Genomic DNA, 27,513 nt, shown 5'->3' on the forward strand with positions numbered 1-27,513 from the left:
TAAGTGTTGATGTTTTTAATTTTTTAATGATTTTTTATTTATTTCTGAGGAGAGAGAGAGGCAGCGTGATCAGGTGAGGGTCAGAGAGAGAGGGAGTCACAGAATCTGAAGTAGGCTCCAGGCTCTGAGCTAGCTGTCAGCACAGAGCCCGATGCAGGGCTTGAACCCACGAACCGTGAGATCATGACCTGAGCCAAAGCTGGATGCTTAACCAACTGAGCCACCCAGGCACCCCAAGTGTTAATTTAAAAAAAAAAAAATACTAGTTTAATAAAGAATTTCTCCTCCTATGTAACTGCACAGTAACATTGAGGTTATGTTTAGAAATACTTGGGTTTTTTTAACATGTTTTTTTTTCTAGGATGTATTCTCAAGATTTTTAAATAATTTATTCCCTAATCACAATCTCTTGTGAGTTCGCTATTAATTGTAAGTTATAGCAAAAAAAGGCTAAGAATTGTTTTATTTTCAATTATATAATAAATTACTGATAAATATCTCTCATGGATACTACTAAGTTCTTCAAATATGATTCCTGAACTTAAGATACTTTAAAATATGAGTAAAATAAATGTTTCAGACATAAATATGAGAAAAAATTGTACTTAATCTGAAGCTTAAGAGGAAGTAAAATGCTAAATTGATATAATAGAGACTCCTATAGATATACAGAAATTCCTGTATGCTTCTATATGTTCTATATGTAATTTTGCCCCTTACAAAGCAGTGTACAGCAAATCAGCCTCTCACTGCCACGCATTGAAACTTTTCCTTTACTTTTTCCCCAAGCTTAGGCAAGCCTTCTTAAAAAAAAAAAAATGTAGCTTTTCAAAAGCTTCATAAATGAACAGAGGTAACAGATTGGAATGGAGAAGGCTTGAATTGGGAATTTGATATCTCAAACAAAGTGTTATATAAAAATGAGTGTAGAAATATAAATTAAGGACAAGAGTATTCTGGGAGAAAATTATCCACACAAGCAGATCTAAAATCTAGAATTACATGAGTTCAATAATAAAAAGTTTGCATTTGATTCAGAGAGTGAATTTACAGTGGCAGTATTGAAGCAGCGGGCTGGAAAGTTTGTTTATCTGAAGTATAGGGAACATCTGTGTGTTATTAAATAATAAATACTGATTTGCATCTATTATTACCAGAAAAGCAGAATAAATGTAACTGAAAACAGACACAAACAAATGTGTTTTTTTAAATGACATTTGCTTTAAAACAGAAAGCAAATCTAAACAGAAACAAAACAAAGCCCTAAACAAAAATTTAAAAAATTTAAAAAGGAAAACCACAGCATGAACTTTTTTAATAAAATGAATATCATTTCTTTGTTAACCGTGATTGAGTTTTCCTATCATGAAATTACATGGGGTTGCTTTTCAAAGTAAATTTGAATAATGGAAATAGAGAATTTCTAAAATAAGATATTCTTCATGATATCCCCTACTGGAAAAATAATTCAGTATTATCAAGTCAGTATTTTTGTGCACAACACAATTTTAGGCTCTGAAGATATAATGATAAACATGAATCCTAGAGTGAGAGAAGCACTTAAATAATTTTTATATACTTGAGGTAATGCAGTAATAGAGATATTCCCCAGATATTTTGGGGAAACTTGAAAGGTATACACATCCAATCCTGTCTGGAAGGAAAAGGATCAAGAAAGTCATTAAGGTTTAATTCTAAGAAGATGACAGATGTTTTCCAATATACTATTTTTAGTGTTGCTGTTAATTTAATTTCAGCATATGGGTTTACCTGAAGGATATTATTTTATATAACATCACATGTGACTAAAGGAGTGAAATATAACTTGGTCAGGTTCATTTAAATATATTGGAAAACAATTCAGATAAACTCTGGCTGATTCAGAAAATTTTTAAAGAGAAGATTAACATAAAGTAAAAAAAAAGTTTCTAAATGTCTTTTTCTAATAGATTTATTTTTAGTAATTGAGAACAATTTATTCAGAATGCATTTGTCTGATTACGTTAACATTAACCACTGTTGTTCTATGCCAAAATCATGCATCTTCACTTATGTAATGTCCTATTCATTTCTAAATACATTTAAAGGTTTCCTGGTTCCCCTACCAGGACATTCTGTTTGCTAAAGATACAGTCACTGTACGAGAGGATTTTGTTTGTTTATTTTTGTTTTTTTTTAACCATTTAATTATGATGATGCTTCTGATCAAGTTTGGATAAAAACATTATCCAACTTGGATCACTGGCAAATAAGATGTATGGTCCGTGGGATTTATTCAAGTACAAATGTATTTACCTGTTTATGTCACAATATTTAGCTTAGTATTAAACAAAATAAAAATCATTTATGTCCTTAGTACTTACTTCTCTATGGAAGTGATTAATTTTGACACCTGATAATACACTAGACTCTCTTTGTTCACTGTAGATTAAATTCTTAGCAATATTTAGATTAAAAATACTCTTTTTAATGTCTCTTTCTGTTTTTCAATGAATATATCTTCAGGCTTCTCTCCAAGTTAGAATATACACTCTAAGGGAAACTACATCTCTATGACTTAACACTGTGGCTAACACATAATAGACACTTCATAAGTATTTGTTACATAAATTAACTCTATTTTTTTATCTATGGCAATTTAACCAACACCGCTTACAAAACTACTTGTAAATAGGGATATACCTCAGTCATTATTGGGGATATTCCTGCCTTGTCTCATCTGATCAGGTGTCAGTGTCTTGACTGAGGCAGAAATGATTTCATGTTCTTGGCATCTCTCACAATACCTACCACAGAGTTTCACACATGGTGGAAATGGTCAATACATGTCTGTGAAATAAATAGATAGATATAAGTTATCCACCCAGCCTCTTCTACTCTCCACACTAAGGAAATGCGATATACTTTGCATATCGGTGATTACTCTAAATGAAAGCTATGATGTCATCACAGATTCCTTCTGAAAAAAACGTAAGATAGTGTAATGTTTTAGAACTTAAAATTTTAGTGTAGAGAAATGAATCATACCTGTGGAATAAGAGATAAAGGCATTCTGAAACACTATTCCTAATGTAGACACATAGGAAAGTCATTTTCAAAGTTTTCTTTAACAGATACTGTCAGATATATCAAACAATAAACAATGATATAGTAGGAGAGCATGAGTTCTGGAAAATACTCAGGGTAAGACACTTAAGCAAAGTGACTGTCCTTAAATCCCCCCAAAATAATAGTATGCAAAGGTCAGAATTGTCACAATTCTATTTGTATCAGTCAAATGAGCCTTGATTGCATCTGACACTATATTGAAAGATAGCTTGTCTTCACGGTAGGAGCAGAAGAGAAATGTGTGTTTTATAGTCAAAGGGTCATCAGTATAACAGTTTTAGCCTCAGTACCTTAAGGAAAAAAGTCATCGCGGTCATCTGAAAGTTTATCTTTTAAGCACCTTAATACAATCTTCTGGGATGGAAACATTTTTAGACTGCATTATAAATATCTCTCTCTTTGACACTCAGCACACCTTTTTACATTCCAGTCGAAAAATCCATGTTTATCTTGATGCTTCCATGATAATTTTATACTTTACTTTGCAGTCACCCAGGAATATGAAATTCATGTCTACCAAAATTTCTTACCCATGATTTGTGATTGAAATGCTCCAAACATTTGCTCACTAACCATATGCTTTTACTCTCTATGTTTTGTATAGATTCAAATGGGCACTTAACAAGCATTCTTTTTTTTTTTTTAAATGTTTTATTTATTTCTAGGAGAGAGAGAGAGACAGCGCGAGCTGGGGAGGGTCAGAGAGAGAGGGAGTCACAGATTGAAACAGGCTCCAGGCTCTGAGCTGGCAGTCAGCACAGAGCCCGACGCGGGGCTCGAACCCACGAACTGTGAGATCATGACCTAAGCGAAAGTCGGACGCTCAACCGACTAAGCCACCCAGGCGCCCCGGCACTTAACAAGCATTCTTAACAAGATACCAATTAATCAATGCTTTGTCTTTCTCCAAAACATGAAAGAACCTTAGAAAGCTGAGGTGATCAATGCTTTGCTGACATCTACTATTATTTTAGTTATAACTTGATTTTTATTTAATACTAAAAATACACCATTAATACTATTAGTGTGTATATTTGATATTTATTTAGATAGAATATATGAAACACAACAATTTGCTTTACTCAACTTTTTCTTATATCACAGACATTCTTCTCTGGGATCGTATTGTCTTCTAAATAATACACTTCAGTAGTGCTTTTTTGTTGGTAGTAAATTCTTTCTCTTACCAACTTTTTTTTTAATTAGAAATGTCTTTGTTTCACCTTCATGCCTGACAAATAGTTTTGCTGCTGTGCAATTTTAATGTAACAATTGTTTTTATTCAGAGCTTTCAGCATATCAACCCACTCTTTCTGACTTTCATTGTTGTTTTTGTGAAGCGTGCTATATAATTATTATTCCACCATACTTCCTTATCTCTTTCTTCTGGCTGTTTTTAAAATCTTCTCTCTGTCTTTGGTATTTTTAGTTTCATTCAGATGAATCTCAGATCCCATTTATTTATCTTGCTTAATTTACATTGACAAAGGAGATGAAGATTCATGACATCTCTCAATTCCAGGAAATTCTCAGCCGTTACTCAGCATGTGTGTTGTCCCCTTCTGCAAATCTGAGTAGATTTGTTTTGGAACTTCCATGCCTTTTCCACTCTATTTTCCCGTTGCTTTCTCTGTGTGCTGCAATCCATATAATTATTTCTGACATATCTGCCTTTTCACTAGTTATACTTTATCTTTTCCAATCTGTAGTATAATTAACTCATTGACTTTCTAATCATATCATAATTTTTATTTTTATAATTAAAAATAATATTTTATTTTAAAAAATAATGTTTTTTTCCTGCAAATCTCATTTGTAATTTCTAATAGAGTTTTACTCTTTGTGTTTTCACATTTCTTTCTTTATTCCTATAATTCTTATTTTATGTTCATATTATATATAGATAACTTTAATATCAGAATGCTTGAGTGTTTGATCCTGCATTTTATTATTTCTGCTGACTCTGCTCAGAATGACTTATTTTACTGGGTACTTTCTGATATCTTATTGTTAGAGAACACATAATCCTTGAAACATTATTTGTTGAAACACTTGAAACATTTACTAGTATGAATGTCTTCAGAGAAATTTTGTATGAGTTTCTGCTAGGTTTTTAGTGACAAGTTCAAATCAGATCCTATTATATTTTGTTTTTGACTGTTTTCTGTTTCTGTTTTTGTTTTTTTGAGATCACCATATGAGGGAGGATAAGTCATTAAGAATTCCCAGAACAGGCATTTTTTTTTTTTCATTTTTACTCACATTCAATTAAAACTAAGACAAAGTCAAACATGATTCTCATCATTTATTTCTGTGGGGTGGGCTTTATTTTAGTTGATCCATTGAGTATGGATGTGCTAGGGTGTTTTGGCTTCATATAGTAAATTCTCCAATCTGATCATTCATTTTTCATAGGACCCAGGACTTACCTTATGCTTTGGACTTTTGGCCCATTCAATCTCAAGTTCTATCCTCTGAGCATTATGGGATTTCAAGTGCACTCAAGGCAAATGTCAACTCAAAACCTCTGGATTCATAATTTCTTAATTTGAGTTGTTCTGAATTGAAAGTATTTTTCTATTTATTTAATCTTTCTAAAAATATGTCTGGTGGAATGTTTCCACAAATAATTAATTCTTCACATTATATATTGGATTTTGGTATTGTCAATTTTCTTTTCAGAGAAATGACATTTTCCTGATCCTGGTCCCTAAATGGGAGGATGTTATTAAGCAAAAAACACGGGAATGGAAAAAGAGCAGTGTGGTTAATATCATTGTATAAAAAGTTATATTAAACAAGAAGCCCAAAATACATTTATTTCATTTATTTATCAAAGGGACTACTTTGTGCAATGTTCTATGCAAGTCACTGCCAATGACATAACAACCATTAGACTTGGACTCTTCTCTCCCCAGTATTTAATACAGTACAGAAACTAGATATGAATATAGAATTACATCAAGAGATTGATTAAAGAATCACTGATGCATGCATGAAGGATGGAGAATAAATTTCAAGCAAGGAGAGAATATAAGTAGATTGGAGGCATGTGAAAAGCTCTGTGGAAAGGTGACACTGAATTAGCCATGAAGGGTCGATCTAACATGATCAAAATTGTGTATCAGAAAAATATGCCCAGGCAAATTTTTATTTTATAAAATCCAGTCAAGGCCATAAAAACAGGCACTGCACTGAAATAAATATAAATGATTTCTAATCACTTTCTCCTAAGATATTATACATGGGTCAACAACACCTCTTACTCAACAACTATGATGAATCAATTGCAGGAATACACGTGTATGTGCACATGACATACAAATATTTTATTATGTTCAATTTGTCTTGCTTAAAAAGGCAGTTTAGTGCTTAAAGATAAAATAATGATCTTTCACCTTGGGACCAACGTTACACATAAAAATATAATTTGAAACACATGTAAAATCTGAGTTCAGTTTCTGAGAAATCAAAATTTAAGAAAAAATATTTAGACAAATCACTTAATTATGTAAGTACCAATATTAGGTTGAAACATATAATTTTTATTTTTGCAGATTAAGATGAAAGTATCAAGTATTTCACATGTTTCATCCTATACATTTTCCCTATTCATGATACCGTTAAAAAGTTTGCAGAAGTTTTTTCTCCCTTGAAATGTAAATATATAACTTTTTACAGTTAATCCAAGAACATCTCTAGATCCTTTTCTTTGGGAGACAGTTACAACACAGATTTTTTTCTGAGATTTCACAAGCTTTCTTAGGACTTCAGATCTAATTAGAAACAATAACTAGTCTAAATGATTAAAATGTGATTTGCTACAAAAACAAAAACAAACAAACAAACAAAAAACCTCCTCCTTAAAGCACTCTTCAAGGCCTAAATTTTCTTCCAATGCCAGAGCCCTGTCACCATTGTCTAAACCTTGGCGAAGTTCAAAGAGAGCTCATCAATGCACAGTGAGAATTAATGTGCAGTACTCATTACCCTGCTGAGATCCTTTGTTAAACAGCCCATTTCTATGCTGTTTGTAAGGTTGTGCAGTTGTAATCCCTGGATAACTGCCAGGAATAGCCATAGTAACAAAACAACCAGTGTCCTTCTGTTCTCAATTCAGTGTGTCATTATGTAAAGAATTTTTTGAATTATGATGAATCTTGCCTGCCAGTCAGTGTTTGTAGGTCATTCCAAGACCTTACGTGAAGGATGTTACTTCTCTGCTCTCATAGATGGATTCATTCCCATATAGCTCTTCACATAAATTATGTATGTTATGGTTTGTCATAACAGGTGAGGTTGAATTTTCTAATTAAAACAAAATATGCAATATGCATATAAGTAATACCAATGTTCCAATATGCTCTCTTATTGCCTATATATAAACCACAATGCACTTAAAAAATAAAGACTTGACTTCCACAATTTTTTTAAAATATTGATGCAATATTACAAGTACACACCCACATCCATGCTGATACATATTTATATGTACACAGTGCGTGTATGTAAATATATACACATATATATGCACATATTGTTTATATATGTGTGTATAAGTGCATACAAACAGTATAAATATGTGTATCTGTGCACCAAAAATTGTTTTAAAAGTAAAAAGCAAGTATTCTTTGAATGAACTAAGATTCAGTGTGTTGTGACGGATAATGCCTGTTGTTTTAATGTCAGTTTGAACTTGGGTACTTTAGTGATGACTTGATCACCAATTTGTTTGCTATTCTCACTAAAATCTATTTCCAACTCATTATTCCTTAATACATTTTTATTCTGTGTTGAAAGATAATCAGTCCACCTGGTATATTTTGATATCCAAAAGGCTTTATAGTTATAGCCAGTAGAATAACTTGGGAATTCAGAAGTTATCCATTCCTTATCAGAAGCATGATCTTGGACAACTTATAAAAGTTTCCTGAGCCTCATTTTTCTTAACTAAAAAGAGCATTGACCAAAGCATGCACTTCATGCTAAAGATTAAATGACATAAAACATATGAAGTTCTTAGAATAGTAAAAGTATATTACAAATGTAAATAAGTGTTAGCTGTTATTATCATTTTTTTCCTAATAGAAATAGTAACAAAATATCTGAAATGAATAAAAGCAACAAATTCAGGCATCTTACTGCCTCTTCCATTTACCCTACTTCCCATTGAAATTGTCAATAGAATAAACAGCTTAGGAAAAGTCTGTATTTACCTTGGAATCTAGGGATGGAGCCAGTGTGTATCTGTGCACTAAAAAATAATGATATTTTTTTCTCCTTAAACTAGTGTATATGAGACCAAAAAGAAGAAAAAGTAGAAGGTTAATACCTGATCCCACTCTTATAAAACATCCATGTGTCTGACAATTTAGTGGGAAGCCATGTTATTGCAATTTGTCTCTTCAGTGGTATATTTTTAAACAAGAAAATGATTTTTTAGTTAATCTAAACAAACTATATCTTACAATTTATTGTTATTGGACATTGTAAAAATTATAATACCATTCTATTTAATTCTTCCAGTATGGGTGCTTGGGTGGCTCAGTTGGTTAAGCTTCCAACTCTTAATTCTGGTTCAGGTCACGGTCTCCCAGTTTGTTGGATCGAGCCCTGTGTTGAGCCCCACATTGGGGCTGTAATGACAATATAGAGCCTGCTTGGGATTCTCTCCCTCTCTCTCTCTTTGCCCTCTCCCCTGCTTGTGTGTGTGTGTGTGTGTGTGTGTGCACACGTGTGTTCTCTCTCTCTCAAAATAAATAAATAAACTTTAAAAATAGATTCTCCCTGAATGTTTACTTCCAGAATGTGCTGAACGCTGATGACTCTGCTCTGACCCAAGTTACCACTCTTTCCCTTTCTTATAAGCCATTCATTATACTCCCTGGATCCCTATTCCCTCCATCATTGATCATCTCTTTTGATTTCCAATCTTTCTCTTGGTTATTTTTATCATGTTTGGCCTCTCTACTGTTGAAATTGCTCTCTCTTTAGCCCTAGCAATGATGGCTATTCTATCTGTCTCACGTCTACTAACTTTGAGAGACAGGTCGTATCCTCTTGGCTGCCTGGAATAGGCAGCATGATTTTAGTAATTTTAGTAATATTTTAGTAATTTATATTTTAGTAATTTATACCTACAGAAATTGTTTATCACTCCCACTGCATATATTTATATCAAAGGCCTGCTGAAGGCTCTGCTCCATGTTTTCTCACTCAAGAACCCAAGCAAATGGAGATGCTACACATGAGCATTGCTGATTATTACACTGAGGAAAGAGGGAACATGGTGACTTGGACACTCTGTTTTAAGTTCCTTTTCAGAAGTGAAAGCACACCATATCTGTTTATATTCTGTTGTCCAAAATAAATCATATGGCTGTGCTCAGCTTCAAAAGAGAAAGAGGATGCAATCTGCCATGTACTCAGAAAAAGATAGACAGGAAGGTAGATGAATAGCCATTCTACCAAACTCTCCATTGCTGTTCCTAGCTCATGAACTCTCTAAGCTCCAGAAAAAAACAAAACAAAACAAAACAAAAACAGCCTTCTTTGAGGTTCATTTTCCTGGATATTCCTTCTGTGTTTATGCTATTCGCTACTCACTTCTAAATCACAATTTCTCTTTTGCTGTTGACTTTGGCCACTGGATCATAGCCTTTGACTTTAAGACGGTTGATTTTAGGGTATTAGATCAATTCAGTGTCCTTACAGAAGATTCATCCATCACCACAGGCTCTAAACTCATTGAGTTATTCATTTCTAGAGGACTCTTAGTCATATAATATTATAGATGGTTATAATTACATCATAATCATTATCATGGACCAAAGTACACTACTCTTAGATCAATAACTCAGAAATTCAACTCTTTCTTTTTGCTTATAAATTCATTTGACTCCACTACACTTGTGTTTGAGCCTATCAGACCCATGAGTTGATAATCTTTTTGTGTCTCTCTATTAATTCTCTTCTCTCTTCACATTTCTCCATAGCCAGTTTAGTTTTTATAGTTTATTCTTACAAACACCCTTTTCTGATACAGTTTATGTTTTCACTGGTGTTAAGCATTTACCGTCTCAAGACTTGATCCTGTATTAATACATTGTCTTCTTTACTGTAGCTGATTTAGAAAAATAAACTCAGATGGAGAAAATCAACCAATTATGAAGAACAGACCCACTGTAAACTGATAGTCAGTAATCCCAAATGAACCACAACTGCTATAAACTCTGGCTACCACATTTTTGAAAATGTTTACTTATTTATTTATTTATTTATTTATTTATTTATTTAGAGACAGAGAGAGACATAGCACGAGAAGGGGAGGGGCAGAGAGCAATGGAGACACAGAATCCAAAGCTGGATCCAGGCTCTGAGCTGTCAGCACAGAGCCCAATGCGAGGTTCCAACCCACAAATCTCGAGATCATGAATGTGCCTTCCTTACTTGTGAAAGCAGCATGAAATACTGGTATCTGAGGCTTTGACTTACTTGAAACTTGTTGGACCTAGGTAAATGGAAGGGTACAGATTAAGCCAGGTAACTGGGAACTCTATCAAGCTATCTAAGTGTTTAGGGACTAGATTTAAAATACCACCAGTATCTTCAGGAGATATGAATGTCAAATCACCCTTATAAGACATAGCTATGGATTGGAAGAATGGGGAGGGGGAATTGAGTAAAAAGGATAACAGAATCCCTAAAACCGTACCTATAAGAATATGTGAGAGTGAGAGAGAGAGAGAGAGAGAGAGAGAGAGAGAGAGAGAGAAGGATAAAAAGAGAGAGAATTAAGTAGAAAAAAATCACAAAAAAGCTTGTATTGAAAAATACAATTGAATATGAATTTTATCTTAATGAAAAATATCTTGTTGAATTATCTGACAGAGATTTAAAAAACTAAAGACAAAAGATCTTATAAAAGATCTGTAAGATATCTACTGTAAGATATCTACACAAAAGAGAAATCCATAATAAAAATAATGAAATACATAAGTGTGAAAAATAATGAACATTTTTAGAGTTTCATGAAAAAATGTCAAAAAGAAACCTGAGTAGATAAGGTATACTAGAGAAAGGAAAAAATGGAAAAAATATACTGATTAATCAACACATCACACAAAAGGACAAGAAAATAAACTGAAAGAAGAGCTAAGAAATTTGGAAGATTGGGTGAAAATCCATCATGTCTCTGGTAGGAGTTCCAGAAGAAGACAATGCAAGGAAGTAAATTTTTAAAAGATAATAGCTAAGGATCTGCTGGAATTTGCCCAGAGTAGATCATGCAAATCATAAGCAATTAAATATAAAGTCCTAGTACTTTTGGGATCCCCATGGTTCTAAGCCCCTCTGTGATGATTTTGCCTTTTGATATCTTATGCCCAAAGTTTTCCTTCAGATTCTATATGAATCACTTTTTACACAGCTTCTGTGCACACTCCTTTTAAAAAGCTATTAACTTGCTGCTACCCATGTTGAAATTGATCCACAGAAATCTTGTGATTCTGCAGCCTAATAATCCTATTTTGAAATAGGCCAACTTGGATTTTATAACTCGTAATGTGGGAAAGGCCTCAAAAATTTTTCTTATCAAATCGAAATAGTATATTCAAGAACTTGGCCTGCCAGACAGCTGTAACATCTTGCATTTAAATGAAAAGATGTAGCAATCACTTTACGGGCAATTTTATTCCCCATCCCATAGCTTAAAATACAACGGCTGACTCAATGAGGATCTTGATTCATAGAGGTTCTTCTAAATTCTGTGGCCTGGTTCCCTGATAAATTGAAACATGATGGTATTCACTGGGTTCCTATGGCTATCCAACATTATTGCTACCTATACAGAACAAAAACTGGATGTGATCATTCTTATTCATGGGCAGAGCTCAAGGCCATTGGGTGTAACTATGATGTGAGCTGTTGCCAAGGGCTTCGGTTTTACTTAGCCCTTTGGAAGGCTAAAGACGGCCAGATTAAATATACCCCTCTCCTGGAACACCAACTACGGAAACAAATTGTGGCTCTAGATCGGAAAGTGTGGATTGCTAATGAATTCATAATCTAAGCTTATTAACTGCTCTATTGGACTTTCTCGTTCATAGTGTAAGTCTCAAATATCCCATGAATCTTCTAACCACTCCATTGATCTCTTCCTCATACAATTGAGTATTCTTGTAGTTCCTCTGGAAATTTCTTGCTTCAAGGAATCTTATATAAGCTCTGGGAGGGATCATATCTAACTGTCTTTGCATCCCTATTCTGCCTAGTCTTCCAGTAAATACTGATTGATAGATCCTGTCATATTATTTCACAGCTGAAAAAACAGAAGCTGATTTTACTTTACTGTGGGATATATTTGTGTGAAGATTTGGTGAAGGAATAGTAAATACCTTCTGAAATCATGGGCATTTACTACATTATAATTTATTCTTTATTCCAAGACTTTGGGGTTTTTTACATCTATAGAAAGATAATCTGATTGATTATTGCTCCCTCTAATTCCTACATGGAAACACTACATGAATATATGAAAAAGATAGGAATTAGTACCCTTGAAATATAGTAGCATTTTCTCCAACATGTTATGAAATATTTGATATAAGAAGTTCCATTGGCATCATCCATGTTAAACTACTAATTAAAAGGGAGCTTATTTTTCCTTACATCAAAATGCAAAATATACCAGCTGCCTTTCAGAAATTAAATTAAAACAAAACATTACTTTATGTACTCATTTCATGTTTTAATAGTTTATTTTCAGTAGAGAATTGTATTTGTACTGAAGTTAATCTATAAATTTACGTCAAATAAAACTCTTTGCATGTGTATCTAAATCTTTATATTCTTAAACATAATGACCAAAAAATTCTATGGATTTGCTTTATTACTTACAATTGTCATTTTATTTGATTAGTGAAGTTTTTAAAGTTATATAGGTTATTATATATATAACATATATATATAGACTTCATGTATATATAAAATATTTCCTTAGTGAAATAGGAAAATAATGTATTTTTATTATATAAAAATTATAAAATTTAGAAATATTATAAACCTTATATAGGTTATTATATATATAACATATATATATAGACTTCATGTATATATAAAATATTTCCTTAGTGAAATAGGAAAATAATGTATTTTTATTATATAAAAATTATAAAATTTAGAAATATTATAAAAAACAACCATGGTTCTACAACTATTGACAAACATTATTAACATTTTGCTTTGTTTCTTTCCACTACTGATTTTATACAATTAAAATGTTATATTATGGGACTTTTCAAACATGTACAAATAGAAAAGTAAAGTGAGGGGCAATGTATCCATCACCAGCCCTCAAAGGTTATCAAACTCTTCCCCAATATCATTTCCTCTCAACTCTCACCAATTTTTTTTTGCCATCTGTGTTATTTTGAAGCAATATCTAGACTTCATATCACGTGTGTATTTATTTCATATGTTCATGTATAAACAGTATTTATCACTAAAAGAGAGGAACTATTTTTTAAATGTACATGCTGTCATTAACCCATGGAAAAAATATGATTTTAATGACATCAAGTATTCAACCAACAGTATTTATTTACACTTCTGATTGTTTTATAATATTTATTTACTCATTAATTACAATGTACTTGTTTAAATTGAGATCTAAAAATTCTTTTATTTGTGATTAGTTGATATATTCCAAGACTCATTCAATCTGTAGGTTCCAATTCTTATCATGTTTTTATTTAGTTGAATTCATCTTTAATATCATATATTTCCATATTCACTCACATTATCAGTGTCCATTCCCTTTTATTGGAGACATCATAAAATCTTATTTAACAGTGGATACTAATTTTTTAGTATTATACCCTTATATATTAACCATTCCCTTTTGAGGCATGCAGACTACTTACATTTCCAGATTATAGGTGATCTTGGGGGAATACCTTTGTATATTAGCCTATTTCTGAAGTTAGAATTATTTCTTAGATATTTTAGGTGTGACATTCCAGGGTTAAGTATTAGGGATGTCTAAGGCTCTTGCAAGCTCGAATTGGTGGTCCACTTTCAATCGGTAGAAAAAGTTACTTGCTTATGATCTCTGTCCTAAATTCCTTTTACACCTGCTAATAGACAATTAATTTTATTGTATATGCTCTTTAAAAACAATAAAAAAATGGGGTGTCTGAGTTGGTTAAGCATCTGACTCAGCTCATGTCATGATTTTTTGTTTTGTGAGTTTGAGCCCCACATTGGCTCTGTGCTGACAGCTCAGAGCCTAGAGCCTGTTTCAGATTCTCTGTCTCCCTCTCTCTCTCTGCCCTTCCCCTGCTCGTGCTCTGTCTCTCTCTGTCTCAAAAATAAATAAATTTTTATTTAAAAAATTTTTAAAAAATATTCTCTCTGATTTTAGAAGAAGAAAAAGAAGGAAAAGAGAAAAAAAGGAAGGAAAGAAAAAAGGAAAGAAGGAAGGAAGGGTAGTTTGGATAAAATAATAGATGGAAAAATCTAACCTTTTTTTTTAGAGACCATTTTCTTATTATTTGCATCCAGTTTTCTACTATCAAACACTATTGCAACTGCAGGCACCTAGTGCTGGAAAGACTTGTTTGCTATTTTGAAGGATTTTTTTTTATTGTTTAACCTTTATATTCAATTTTACCTATGGGCTATCAGAGTATCCTTAAATACATGGTGATGATATACTATTAAAATCTCATGAACAAATATGGGAATGTCCTCAATTTTTATTAATAAACATGGGGAAGGGGTCTAAGTTCAGTTATTATAACTGAATTATTCAGAACCAAATACTCTAAAAGGAAAATACTGTTCCTCAGTGATATTTACAGAAAGCCATGAAGTTGTTATTAATCAATGGAAGATTTTTGTACAGGCAGGAGATCATATTGGTATTGTAGGAGCACAGTGATGTTGCAGGTTTGGAAATACTGTTCACAGTGTAGTTCATCTTTTTTTCTTCTATTATTATTATTTAATGATGAGTTACCACCTCACGAGATCGATGTTTTGATTACATTTTAATAGGTGGTGTAGTATTTTATTTTTTTGTTTATTTAAAAAATTTTAATTTTTTTTTTGAGAGAGTGAGACAGAGCGTGAGCAGGGGAGGGGCAGAAAAAGAAAGGGAGACACAGAATCCAAGCAGGTTCCAGGCTCTGAGCTGTCATTACAGGGCTTGACATGGGGCTCAAACCCACAAACTATGAGGTCATGACCTGAGCCAAAGTCAGATGCTTGACCAACGAGCCTACCCAGGCACCCCAGTAGGTAGCATAGTATTTTAACAAATTCTAAGGCACAAGTAGTTTTATTGCAGTTGAATTTGAACAAAATAATTTGTAGGGATCACATAGGACAAAGGTTAGAGGATAAATCAAAATTGTATTTTATTTTAGTGGAAAAAACACTGAGAATGACATGTGAGGTGCAGTGATGCAAATTTTTCTCTTCTAAATCTAACACCTTTTGTTTGTGGTTGGAATATCTTTTCAATTTAATGTTTCTATAATCAGTGGGATTTTCTGGAGAGGATTAACAGGATGATTAAAGTAGGAGAAGGTAGGGAGGGTTAGATGTTTACAGATGGCTCCTCTGACTTACCTGGCTTATTTCCACCCCTGAGCCTTTGTAACCCACAGTCTCCTCTGAAAGGAGAACTCATATCTCATACCTCATAATACCTTATAATAGCTCATACCTCAATAATTTTTACAGATATTGAACAAATTGTTTAGTTAAACCTTTATAAAAGCTATTAAATAATACAGATTCAAAGAATTTTATTTGTCATGGTAGCCAAATGTTACATTTGTACACACGTACATACATGTTACAATGTATGATTTTGTTAGAGAATTAATTGTAAAGATATCCACATGCAATGCCAATATTGGCTAGCTGTTATATTAATATAAATATTTTTATTCACAAAGTTCTTTCTTACTGTGTATGTTATCAGTCTACCTATTTAACAAATTTTTATATGTTCTAGGTATTAGCATATGATACATATTTTGAATATAGGGATTTGAGTAAATTTATATTTTAATTTGATCCATTCAAAGATAGGTTTGCCTAGTAATTCAGCATACGATGTGAATCTATTTATAAAGCAAAGTACGTTCTATGGAGGAAAGAGCTAAAAATCATGTTCTGTTGGAAGATATACCGTAGATCTATTCTGTACAGTTTTAAAATGAGTGTAACAAATCCCTTTAGATAAGAATAATGAGACTATATAGGAAAATTAGTGTTTACTTGTATATTTCTGGGAAAGGGAATAGAAGAGGTTGATCCAGGAGTGCCTTCCAGTTTACTTATGTGACTTGCAAGTGTTATTCACCATACAAGTCTTCTTATTCCTCTCATATGGATTATTCTAAAGATGACTTTAATTTTTAAACTCCTCAGCATAGTTTTTATTTAATCTAGTAATAAGGAATAGATAATCAGAAGCTCTAAGATGAGTTATAATACTGTCACTTTCCTCTTGAACCCATTGTACTTCTATTTTCCTTTTTTTTTTTAATTTATTTTTGAGACAGAGAGAGACAGGGCACAAGTAGGGGAGGGGCAGAGAGAGAGGGAGTCACAGAATCTGAAGCAGGCTCCAGGCTCTGAGCTGTCAACACAGAATAAGATGCGGGGCTCAAACCCATGAACTGTGAGATAATGACCTGAGCCAAAGTCAGAAGCTTAACCAACTGAGCCACCCAGGCATCCCCCATTGTACCTCTTAAAAACTAATGACAGAGTGTTTATGTAGAAGTCCCATTTCAACTCGAGGTTTTGCAGAATTAATGTAAATTCTAATAGTGAAAATCATTTTGTATTAATCTATTAGAGCAACAGGTGGCCAAGCCAGTAAAATTATGACACAACTGTATATACCTCAATTTACTTATACACACTTCAGCTGAAATACTTATTAGGCCTTTGCAATTATTTGTTTCCATTGTTAATCTTCCTTATGCCACAATGAGCACCTCAGAAATGAGAATGTCCTAAATGTCTTAGTATCCTCGACTTTGTTCCAGACCTGGTGCTTAGTGCATCTTGGTAATATTTTATCAGGGAATATTCGTTATTGTGGGATATATTCTAAGTAAATTGATTCTAAATTAATTCTAAAATTATTTGAAATTAATTAATATCCAGTTTTAACATAAACATCATAATAAAACATTTTATATCATTGGTTATTTATAGCTGTTATAATTTACTCAACATTTTAAAATAGGTCCTGAGAGGGGTACCTGGGTTGCTCAGTCGGTTAAGCGTCTGACTTAGGCTCAGGTCATGATCTCACAGTTCATGGGTTTGAGCCCCGTGTTGGGCTCTGTGCTGACAGCCAGCTCAGAGCTTGGAGCCTGTTTCAGATTCTATGTCTCCTTCTATCTCTGACCCTCCCCCGCTCATGCTGTCTCTTTCTTTCTCTCTCAGACATAAATAAAACATTTAAAAATTTTTAAAAAATAGGTCCTGAGAATTCAATGTGCTTAATCTCTTATACTGAAGAACAGGTTAGAAAACAGAATTACAAGTTCAAAATTGCATTAAGAAAGTTCCTTATAGTTCATAGTCATCCATTTTAGTGCTAGTACTTGTTTCTTGGTCCACTGGTTGTGATCCCATAGCTTGTAAACTGGGAAATGAAAAACGGTTAACCAAAAAATATATAGGTGAAATAATAGCTTCAATCAGTAACAAGAAATTGTGTGAATGTTTTATAGGTTCAAGAAAGAACCTGAGATTTTAAATACTATTTTGAATTGCCTCCATTTTTTATTTTGAAGCTTTTCATATAAGTTTATTTCAAAGAAGACATGCATCATCTCTCTCTTTTCAAAAGGTTCTTGTTTGCTTGATAAATAAATAATAACATTAAGTTTGAGTAATACTGTGGATTTTTCCTTGTTTTGTTTTATGTTTAAATATGTAGCTATGGATTATAGAATATAACAGAATATTTTTCATATTTAGGTGATTGTCTTCTGCAGAATAAAATGTTCTCACAATTTTAAAAGACATTAGTTATTTTATTATTAAAAAAAGTTTTAATGTTTTATGTTTGAGAGAGAAAGAGAGAGACAGAGCGTTAGCGGGGAGGGGCAGAAAGAGAGGGAGACACAGAATCCTAAGCAGGCTCCAGCCTGCAAGCTGTCAGCACAGAGCCCAATGCGGGCTGGAGCCCACGAATCACAAGATTGTACCTGAACCGAAGTTGAATGCACAACTGACTGAGCCACCCAGGTGCCCCAAGATATTAATTATTTTAAAATCAGGAAATCTATATATCCCAAATCCAGAACAAAAAATATCACAGACACTATCATTCAGTTCTTTGCTCACAAATAACAGATATACTAAATTCCACTTTGAATTATTGATATGAATAATTTCAGATTATTTTTAATAGAAATTTAGTTTTCTTGAAAATATCAATGTGTAAAAACCACTCCTCAATTTCTTGGTATCATTTTTTTCAAGAGAGCTAAACTAACTCAACCACTATATTAAAAAGCAAATGAGAAGTGCCTGGGTAGCTCAGTCAGTTGAGCATCCAACTTCTTATTTTGGCTCAGATCATAATCCTAGGTTATGAGATTGAGCCCAGCATTGGACTGTGTGTATTCAGCATGGAGTCTGCTTGGGATTCTCTCTTTCCCTCTGCCCCTCTACTTTGCTCACATTCATTCTATCTCTCTAAAACAAACAAACAAAACCACAAATGAATCCCATGGAAATACTAAGTGAAAGGAAGATATTGTAATAATTGTAGTACACAAATAGTAATATTTATAAGCCACCCATTTGAGAGTTCACAACAAAATCAGAACAGGGTGAAAATAATACAACACAAACCAAAAACAATTAAATCTCCCCTCAACTCGTGCTCCCCCTGCAAAAAAAACTATCACACTCTAGAACTGGTTTGGACCCATGGCTCTTCTGAAGAATTACCAGTTGAGAAGTTCATTTTTCATTTTGTCATTAATTTCAAATTTGTTAGATTTAGTCAATATCATATGAAATTACCAGCAGGCTTACTTAAGCAGTAATAAAGTAACAGCCATTACTTGTATTTAATACTACTATCTGTGTTTAATTCTTTCTTAATCCTCTCTGTTCAAGCTCTTTATGTGTAAAAGAAATCTCTTTATTTTATAACTCAGTTACCCACTGTACACTATGTACTATGTGGTTACTACTTGGTTTGGTGAAAAGCAACTGAAGGTGTGTTCCTAAATTATAACCTTAAATTATAAGGTTATGTTTTTGTGAACATAAAAATAGATATTATGTTGTATACTGCATATAATATATAAAATTTATAGGAGTTTGAAGTTAGGTTTTCACATTTATGAAACATTTAACTTTAATCTCATTATATTTTTCTTAAAAACAACCTAGTGAGTACTAATTAACATAATGGTATGAGGTGACTTCTTGTTTATTATAATAACTGAAGCCAATTTATCACAGAAATATTAAATATTTTACCAGTTTTTAATTATTATTTTAGTTATATAAAATCAAATCATGCACAAGGAAAATCTCACTGTTGTAAGAAGATAAACCTCAGGAATATTTTTTTTTTCTTTAAAAACATTTAGGGAATTACTGAGGAAAAAACTGTTTTATGGATTCATTCAATCATTTAAAAATATTTAATGACTACTCTGTCCCAGACACTGTACTAGGCACTAGAGATGCAGAAATGAATAAAGTAGAGAAACTCCTTACCTGAAAGAGATGTACATTCTATCAGAAGGAGGTCAACAATAAATGACATAATTTCAGGTCATGCTAAGTTTTATGAAGAAAATGAAAGCATGGTAAAGAGATAAAGAATGGTAGATTAAGTGGTTAATAACAATCCCTTTGAGTGACTGGTAACAGAACAGATACATCAAAACATTAAAGTGAGTGAATAAGCCAGGTAGATGTGTGAGCAACAAGCTTTACAGGCAAAAGGAATAGCAAGTATAAAGGCTTTGAGACAGAAATGTATGCACACTTAAAAGATTAACAAGGCAACCAGAGTTATTGGAACCAGAGTGAACCCACTAAGACCAGGAGACTAATAGGAACTGAAGATGATTACATAATTAAGGGCCATCTCGTGTAGTGCTTTGTAGGCCAAGATCAGGTTGCATTCTATGTGTGCTACAAGTCATTGGAGAATTCTGAGCCAGGAGTGATAATCTGGTATGTGTTTTCAAAAGAGCTTGTCTTGGATAAAAAGTAGACTCTAGTTGGGCAAGAATGAAAGCAGCGGACCAATTAGGAGGCCACTGTAAGAGTCCAGGCTGTGTCACCAGGTGGATAGTCATGGAAATAGTATGCCACAGTTACAGAAAGTGAACTATGTTTCTCTAAAAGTGAACAGAGAGGCAAAAGCATGTGTTCACATTATGCATTGTGAAGTTTAGTGAAGTGTGGGATCACTTATAAGTTACAGTAAAATTAATATAATTAAGTAGCTTAAATGTCTTAGCTAAATCAATTAAAATAAATCCAATTTATTTAAGCACACTTACTACTCTGTTTTACCCACTGTCCTAAGCATTTCACACTATTGTGAAATGAAAAGTGTTTGGAACTGGTTTTCCGTTGTTAAATTACAAAAACTTTCAGAAGTATGCATAAGATGTTTCACTGACCAGAGCATGTCTTATAAAATAATATCACTATGTTCTTTCATTACTAGGACCTTGTAAAGAAGGTTTTTTCAACATGATCAAATTAGGAGTCATTGTGACATTCATGAAGATCGCTTTGTTATCCAAATTTTGTGTTAGGTAATTGGAATTTAAACCAATAAATGTTACCATTGTTCTATGAAACTTTAATCAAATGATTGATATTAATTACAGAACTCCATAAAAAGAATTATTCTGTTTTCCTTTAGATGGGTTAGTTCACTAGAAATTACATTAATGTACAAATAAATCTTATTTCTCGAGTAAGATCAGAAAAAAAGTTAATTTTGAAATTCTCTGGGTAATTTTCTTTGAAAATTTTTGTAAATTAAACTATTATTTTAGTAAGTTGAAACTGCATTTAGCAAACATTTACCAAGTCATTCCTTGGTGTCAGATTTTGTCCAATGACCTAGGGATATTTGATTGATTATTATGACAGTAGAACAATGTGGAAAAGTTTCACATAGAAGGATAGAATATTAAATAAAACTTATTAACAAGATAACTGCTGCCCAGGCATCTTTCTGAAATTTCCAGGGAGGGATACTTTATCATAGTAACTACACTTTAATTAATTTAATCACCACAACATTAAATACTACTAACAGAAGATATGTTTAAAACAATCTGTTATTTTAAAAAATAGATTTTTTAGAGTAGTTTTAGGTTTATAGTCAAATTGTGCAGAAAGAGTTTCCATACCTTCTCCATTCTACTCTGGTTTTCATTATTATTAACAGTTTCCTTTAGTGTAGTACATTTGTTACAATTGATGAACAATTATTGAGACATTAGCTAAAGTCTATGGTTTACTTCAGGGTTTTACTCTTTGTGTTGTACAGTTTTATGGTTTTTGACAAATGCCCAGTGTCATTTATCCACCATTATGATTTCTTACAGAATAGTTTCACTATCTTAAACATGTTCTGGCTCCACCTATTTGTCACTCTGCTCCCCTGAGCCCCTGTCAACCACAGATCTTTTTACTGCCTGTGTAGTTTTGCCTTTTCCAAAATGTCATATAATCGGAACCATACCAGTTGTAGCCTATTCAGACTGCCATTTTTCATTTAGCAATATATGCATTTAAGGTCCTTCAGGTCTTTTCATGTCTTACTAGCTCTTTTCTTTTTATTGCCGAATAATATTTCATTATAGGAATGTACCACAGTCTGTTGATACATTTATTTGTTTGCAGTAAATGTCTAAAAGTGTCTATTTATATCTTCTGTTTCAAGTGACTAATTTCTTTTATAATTGAAAGAATTTTGCTACATAATGTTTTGTCTTTTTTTCATTTTATATTTGGGATAGAAATTTTATTTTAGGCAATACTAAGTAAATTTTGATGTATGCCTACTCAAACGTATTAATATATGCCTGTGGAACAACTTACCTTTCTGGGAATAATGTAGTAGTTTTGCCTTTATATATGTCATTTGAATTGTTTCCTAACTTTTGTTAATATCTACTATGAATTTTAAAATATTTTACCAACTTAAAGCATATTCACTTATAGGCTTTACATGTGATAAAATTTTGCTTTTCATGTGCCTAGGGTGAGGGAGGGTGCACAGTGAAGTGGTACATAGAAAAACTGTGCTGTATATTCAACCCCCTGAACAGAAGCAAGCCACCATTTCAGATTGTCCATTTTTTTTTTTTTAACCTAGAATCTGTTTCTTAAAGGATCACTATCTTTCCCTAACAGCCTTCTTTACTTTTTCAAACCATCTGTACTTCCTTCCCTTCTGTCTTCGAGGAAATGCTGTCTCTTCCTTATGGAAAGTATTCCATCTTCCCAAACTCTGCACTTGACCCTCTAAATTTTCAGTGACTGAATCTATTAATCACTGTCCCTGCTTCTACATATTCCCCTTTCCATCTCTACAGATTCTTTGATAAATGAATGAATGAATGTCTCCCTGATTCCATTTCTGGCTTCTGACATGCATCTCATGCTTTGTTTTGGTATAGACTCCAATAGCCTGGGGTTTAGGTCCTGGTTCCAATGCTCAGTTAGTTCTGTGACCATGAACAAGTTTTTGACTTCTCATGGATTCAGTTTCCTTCTCTTAAAATGGGAATAATAGTAGGATTGTATAAAGATTAAATGTGACAATTCATGTAAAGTTCTTACCACAGTGCCTGTTGCATAGCAGATACTTAAAGAACTTTACCAAGTATTATTGCTAAACTGATAATTGTCTTAGATTTAAGAACATGTAATATGATGATATCTTCACCAGGACCCTTAAGACCTGTTTTTTTCCTTCTTAGTATTTAGAGAAATGTCTCTCTCTCTTCACTGCTGCTCAGAGGTACTCTATTCATGCATCTGAATGCTCTCTCTTTCCCACACAGACCCAAAACACAAATGCAACCAAATACATACCCAGAATAATATTGTCAACAAACTTAGTCTTTTAATAAAGTTTCGTTTTTGAAGTTCTCCAACAATCCTTGAGGTAAGAAAACAAAACCCAATTTCATTATTCTGTCCCTCTTTCTGTAGCGCTCCATAAGCAGCATTTCTTATTTATTCTCGGAAAGCCCAGTATATTTATGAAAATAAAAGAAGTAGAGATATAGCTTCCCATCATATATGAGAATAGATGCCTTTATTATTTAAAATATTATAATTATTTCCTGCAACATATTACAGCTTAAGTTCATCCCTGACAGATGGTTACAACATGATGAGTGAAAAGCATTAGTAATTTAACATATTTAAGCTACCGTGGAAAATTAGCAACTTTGTGAAAATTGAAAAACTCATTTCCTAATGCGATTTAGGCAAGGCTGCAAGGCTTTTCATTAAATAATATAAAACAAATTAGAGGGATAGAAACAAAACTCAGGGGCAGTAAACAATCACATTAAAACATGATTTTCAAAATGTTAACCATTTAAAGACTAAAACCTTTTAACTGTACTCTGTAGTTTTAAAACAAGAAAAACATATTTCTTGATTATCAACTAAATGATTTGAGGTAGATGTTATTATTATCACTATTTAGAATTTGACCAAGGTATTTAGACAGTCATAACTTACAGTAAATGTTTTTTTTAGTTTAGATTAAAAATAACTATGAGAAGATTCCACAGCATCATAATTCAGGTACTGAATGTATAGTAATTTCTTCAGTTTTTTCATTCCACACAGATTTTTTTCTTTCTTTAACTACTTATAATAAATGCTGTTTTGCTAATCTTGGAGGACATAGAAATGAATAACAGAAAAATCAGATGCTTCAACTCAGGGTCAAGAATGCTTTAAATGTTAACGTAATAGTTACTCAGACAATTCTCAAGTGTGAAATATTTGTTTTGTTTAATTTGGATGCTGACTCCTTTTTTGAAACTTAGAACCAATTTTCCCCCATTTTCTGCTTCTCTCTACAGAAAGCTGACCTTGCGGTTGCCCCACTGGCTATTACCTACGTTCGAGAGAAGGTCATCGACTTTTCCAAGCCCTTTATGACACTTGGAATAAGTATTTTGTACCGCAAGCCCAATGGTACAAACCCAGGCGTCTTCTCCTTCCTGAATCCTCTCTCCCCTGATATCTGGATGTATATTCTGCTGGCTTACTTGGGTGTCAGTTGTGTGCTCTTTGTCATAGCCAGGTAACATGCTCACTTTTGTGATTTTTTTGGCAATTGTTACCTCCTTTTCCTAACTAATAATTGTCAAAAGTCACAATAATTTTACTTCTCTTCTTCTTTATTTCCCTTGGGGTGCTGAAATAATGAACTTTTAAGAGTCACCTACCTTATTAAAATCTACTCTACTGCCTTTTTAGGCAGAAGCATGCTGATTGTGTCAGTAAGCTATAACTGCAGGAGAGTTTACTCTTTTTAATTAGAATCTAAAAGCAGTCCAAATTACTATGCCATAAAAATCATTTCCTCATTTTGCTCTTGAGTGAGACAGTAAAATAGTATATTTCACTAATTTGAGTTGATAAATCAGTCTTAAGAAAAACCAAAGTGGTAAGATTTAAAAGGAGGCTTTTTTTAATGAACCAAAGCTAATTAAAAATAAGCATTTTACGTATAAAAGGACTACCATTATTTTCCATATAAAATTTCTCATTTTTCTACAAAATAATTATAATGTATAACTACAAATATGTTTTTGCTCTATCATCACAATTAAATATTAAATAGGAAGGTTATTTTTTCAATTGTATTATATAGCGTCTTCTGGTACGTTTATCACTAAGGATATTTATCCTTTTTTAAATTTATTCTTTTCTCAGTGAAGTCATATATTTTTTTGTAGCAATAAAAAAACAATTAGCTTATTCAATTAAAAAAGGAATCACTTCTAGAATAGCATAAGATTTTTGACATATGCACATTTTTATAGTTATACACAGATATTTCTGATATGTAAATATAAATGTTATGCAAATTTATAATTTACCCCTCAATTGGTTTAGTGTTAACACATGAGTCCTTCAGATAATTATCACTTGCATTTGGCTGAAAATTTGTATTGGAGTCATGTGTACATATAGCTTTGGTAGCTGTGTGGTAGATCATGTTAAAATTTGTATTTGAAGTTTAGAATTCTCCCCCTAGAAACTGAGAATTTGTAGTATAAAGTTCATAAGCCTTTAGTTCTAGCTTTTTCTCATATCTTCTGAAGACAAAACAGCTTTCTCATTTTTGAGCATCTTTGCATCAGTCACATATATTTTATAGCGACCAGTGTAAACACTACTGTTTATATGTAGTCAGAGAAATGAGTTCAAAGATTACAGTTTAAATAATTCAATTGTTGGAGAACTCTACAGCCTGCCCACGAGGCAAACAGAAAAATAAATACTCCAAAGTATAGAAAAAGTCTTCATGCTGTCTGCAGGTACACCTGTTCCTTCTTAATCAAATTAACACGTTCCCAGGAAGCATAAAATCAAAACCTAGGGGCAAATGTCCTGATACCATCCTGAGACAATTGTGCAGGCATCAGTCAAGCTGAATTAAGTCTAATGTAGTTTCCAGGGGACCTTAAGTAGAGACTATTGAGTTACCTCAAATTCATATTAGGAATTTCAGATATTCCTAATTTTCTGAGCCCAATTCTTCTGAGTTTACATTCAAAAGCAAATACTGAAACATCTGAATTATTTTCCAGCTTAAAATTACATTTGCAAATAGAGGCATGTGGAATGGCTATGCACTGATATAATTTTCAAACTATTTTTTAACTCTCACTTTGATAACTATCAAAATAATGATATAATATCTGTATAATTATGGTAACCTGTGCTAATTTTACACAGAATAAATACATCTATGTCATTCTTTTTGAGAATGTAACATTAGCTGGGGTGAGGTTTTTTACTGTCATAAAATTTTGGAATATTACTGTTATATTTTGTTGCTAATTATTAAGTGAATGAATTTGAAAATCATTCTATTTCAGAACCTTATTCAATGAAGATAGTCTCATACAATTTTAAAAATTAAGTATAATATCTTACCTATAATTTATAGGTAAATTAACACATATTTTATTAAATAATAAACAATGTCAGGTATCCTATATTAACTAACAAAGAATATTAGGTATCTTGGTAAATAGTACATAATATGAAAATAAATTCTTTGCAGATTATCCCTGAAATATTTTGTTCAATGCTCTATATTAAAATAATATATAAATATTTGCTAAATTTAAAATCAACATACTAAGAACTCAGATTAAAAGAAAATTTCTTGAATACAGTCCAATTCTTAACTGAGCTTCCAAAGCTAAATAAATTTATGTAATTAAAATCCATTATACTACAATTAAAAAAATCACTCTGATATGGTATTGAAATCCTGTTACAGTGAAAGTTCATAATGTGCAAACCAGACAAAATGTCCAAGTTTCATTGCAGAACTTAATTACTTTTCTAATGTAAATGGTATTATGATATTCGTTATCAGTACAAAATAAATATAGAATTTGATGTTACCTATGAATGAAGACTGTCTTGTTATAGAGAGATCACTAATGAACTCATTAACATTAATATATAAATATGGCATTTTCTTTATGTATATTTTTGTCTCTATCACCATATAATTACAGAGATGTAATTTCAAATTACATTTGAAAAAATTCTCAGATATGTGTTTCATTCCCACTGAAAATCACAGAAACAAAGTTCTAAAATGATACTATGTCAATATCAAAATTTTAAAATAAATTAAATACTGATCATAATTATTAAAATTTATGTTTTCTAAAATTAAATTTAAAAGCAGTTTGTTATTGTGATACCTATTAAAAATTTTCCTTCACACTTATTGTATAAGAAAAAGATTATCTAAGAAATACTTACAAATGCTCTGAAATTTTTTTAACCATTAAGAAAGAGATATATAGTCTTATTTTCTTGGGATGCTTTCATAATCTATGATCTCTTGCAAACAGTTGCATTATCGTTTATAGCTAATGACATAATCAGCATGCTTGTTTGAACTAGCTGAGAATTCTTTTCACAGTAAAGATAAGCCTAAGGTACAGCATTCTAGATATGGAATGGCCTTATCCTGGATATCCTAACCATAGCTCTTGACTGACAGAGGATTAGGAAGAAATTTTATATATGACAAACTTGTACTTAATCATGTTTGTCCCTAAACCTTTTCCCTCATTCTAT

At 32.3% G+C, this 27,513-nt stretch overlaps 1 protein-coding gene across 1 annotated transcript in view; it reads left to right on the top strand.

Moving 5' to 3' along the window:
* Positions 1-27,513, top strand: part of GRIK2 (glutamate ionotropic receptor kainate type subunit 2) — a 397,494-nt gene that overhangs the window by 211,244 nt on the left and 158,737 nt on the right. Inside the window, exon 11 of the mRNA XM_039244665.1 lies at positions 24,255-24,478. Within this exon, the coding sequence (XP_039100596.1) occupies positions 24,255-24,478 (224 nt within the window). The remainder of the gene's footprint in view (positions 1-24,254; positions 24,479-27,513) is intronic.

Source organism: Hyaena hyaena, unplaced genomic scaffold, assembly GCF_003009895.1.
Source record: "Hyaena hyaena isolate Hyena2069 unplaced genomic scaffold, ASM300989v1 scaffold_249, whole genome shotgun sequence".
NCBI classification, from domain to species: Eukaryota; Metazoa; Chordata; class Mammalia; order Carnivora; family Hyaenidae; genus Hyaena; species Hyaena hyaena.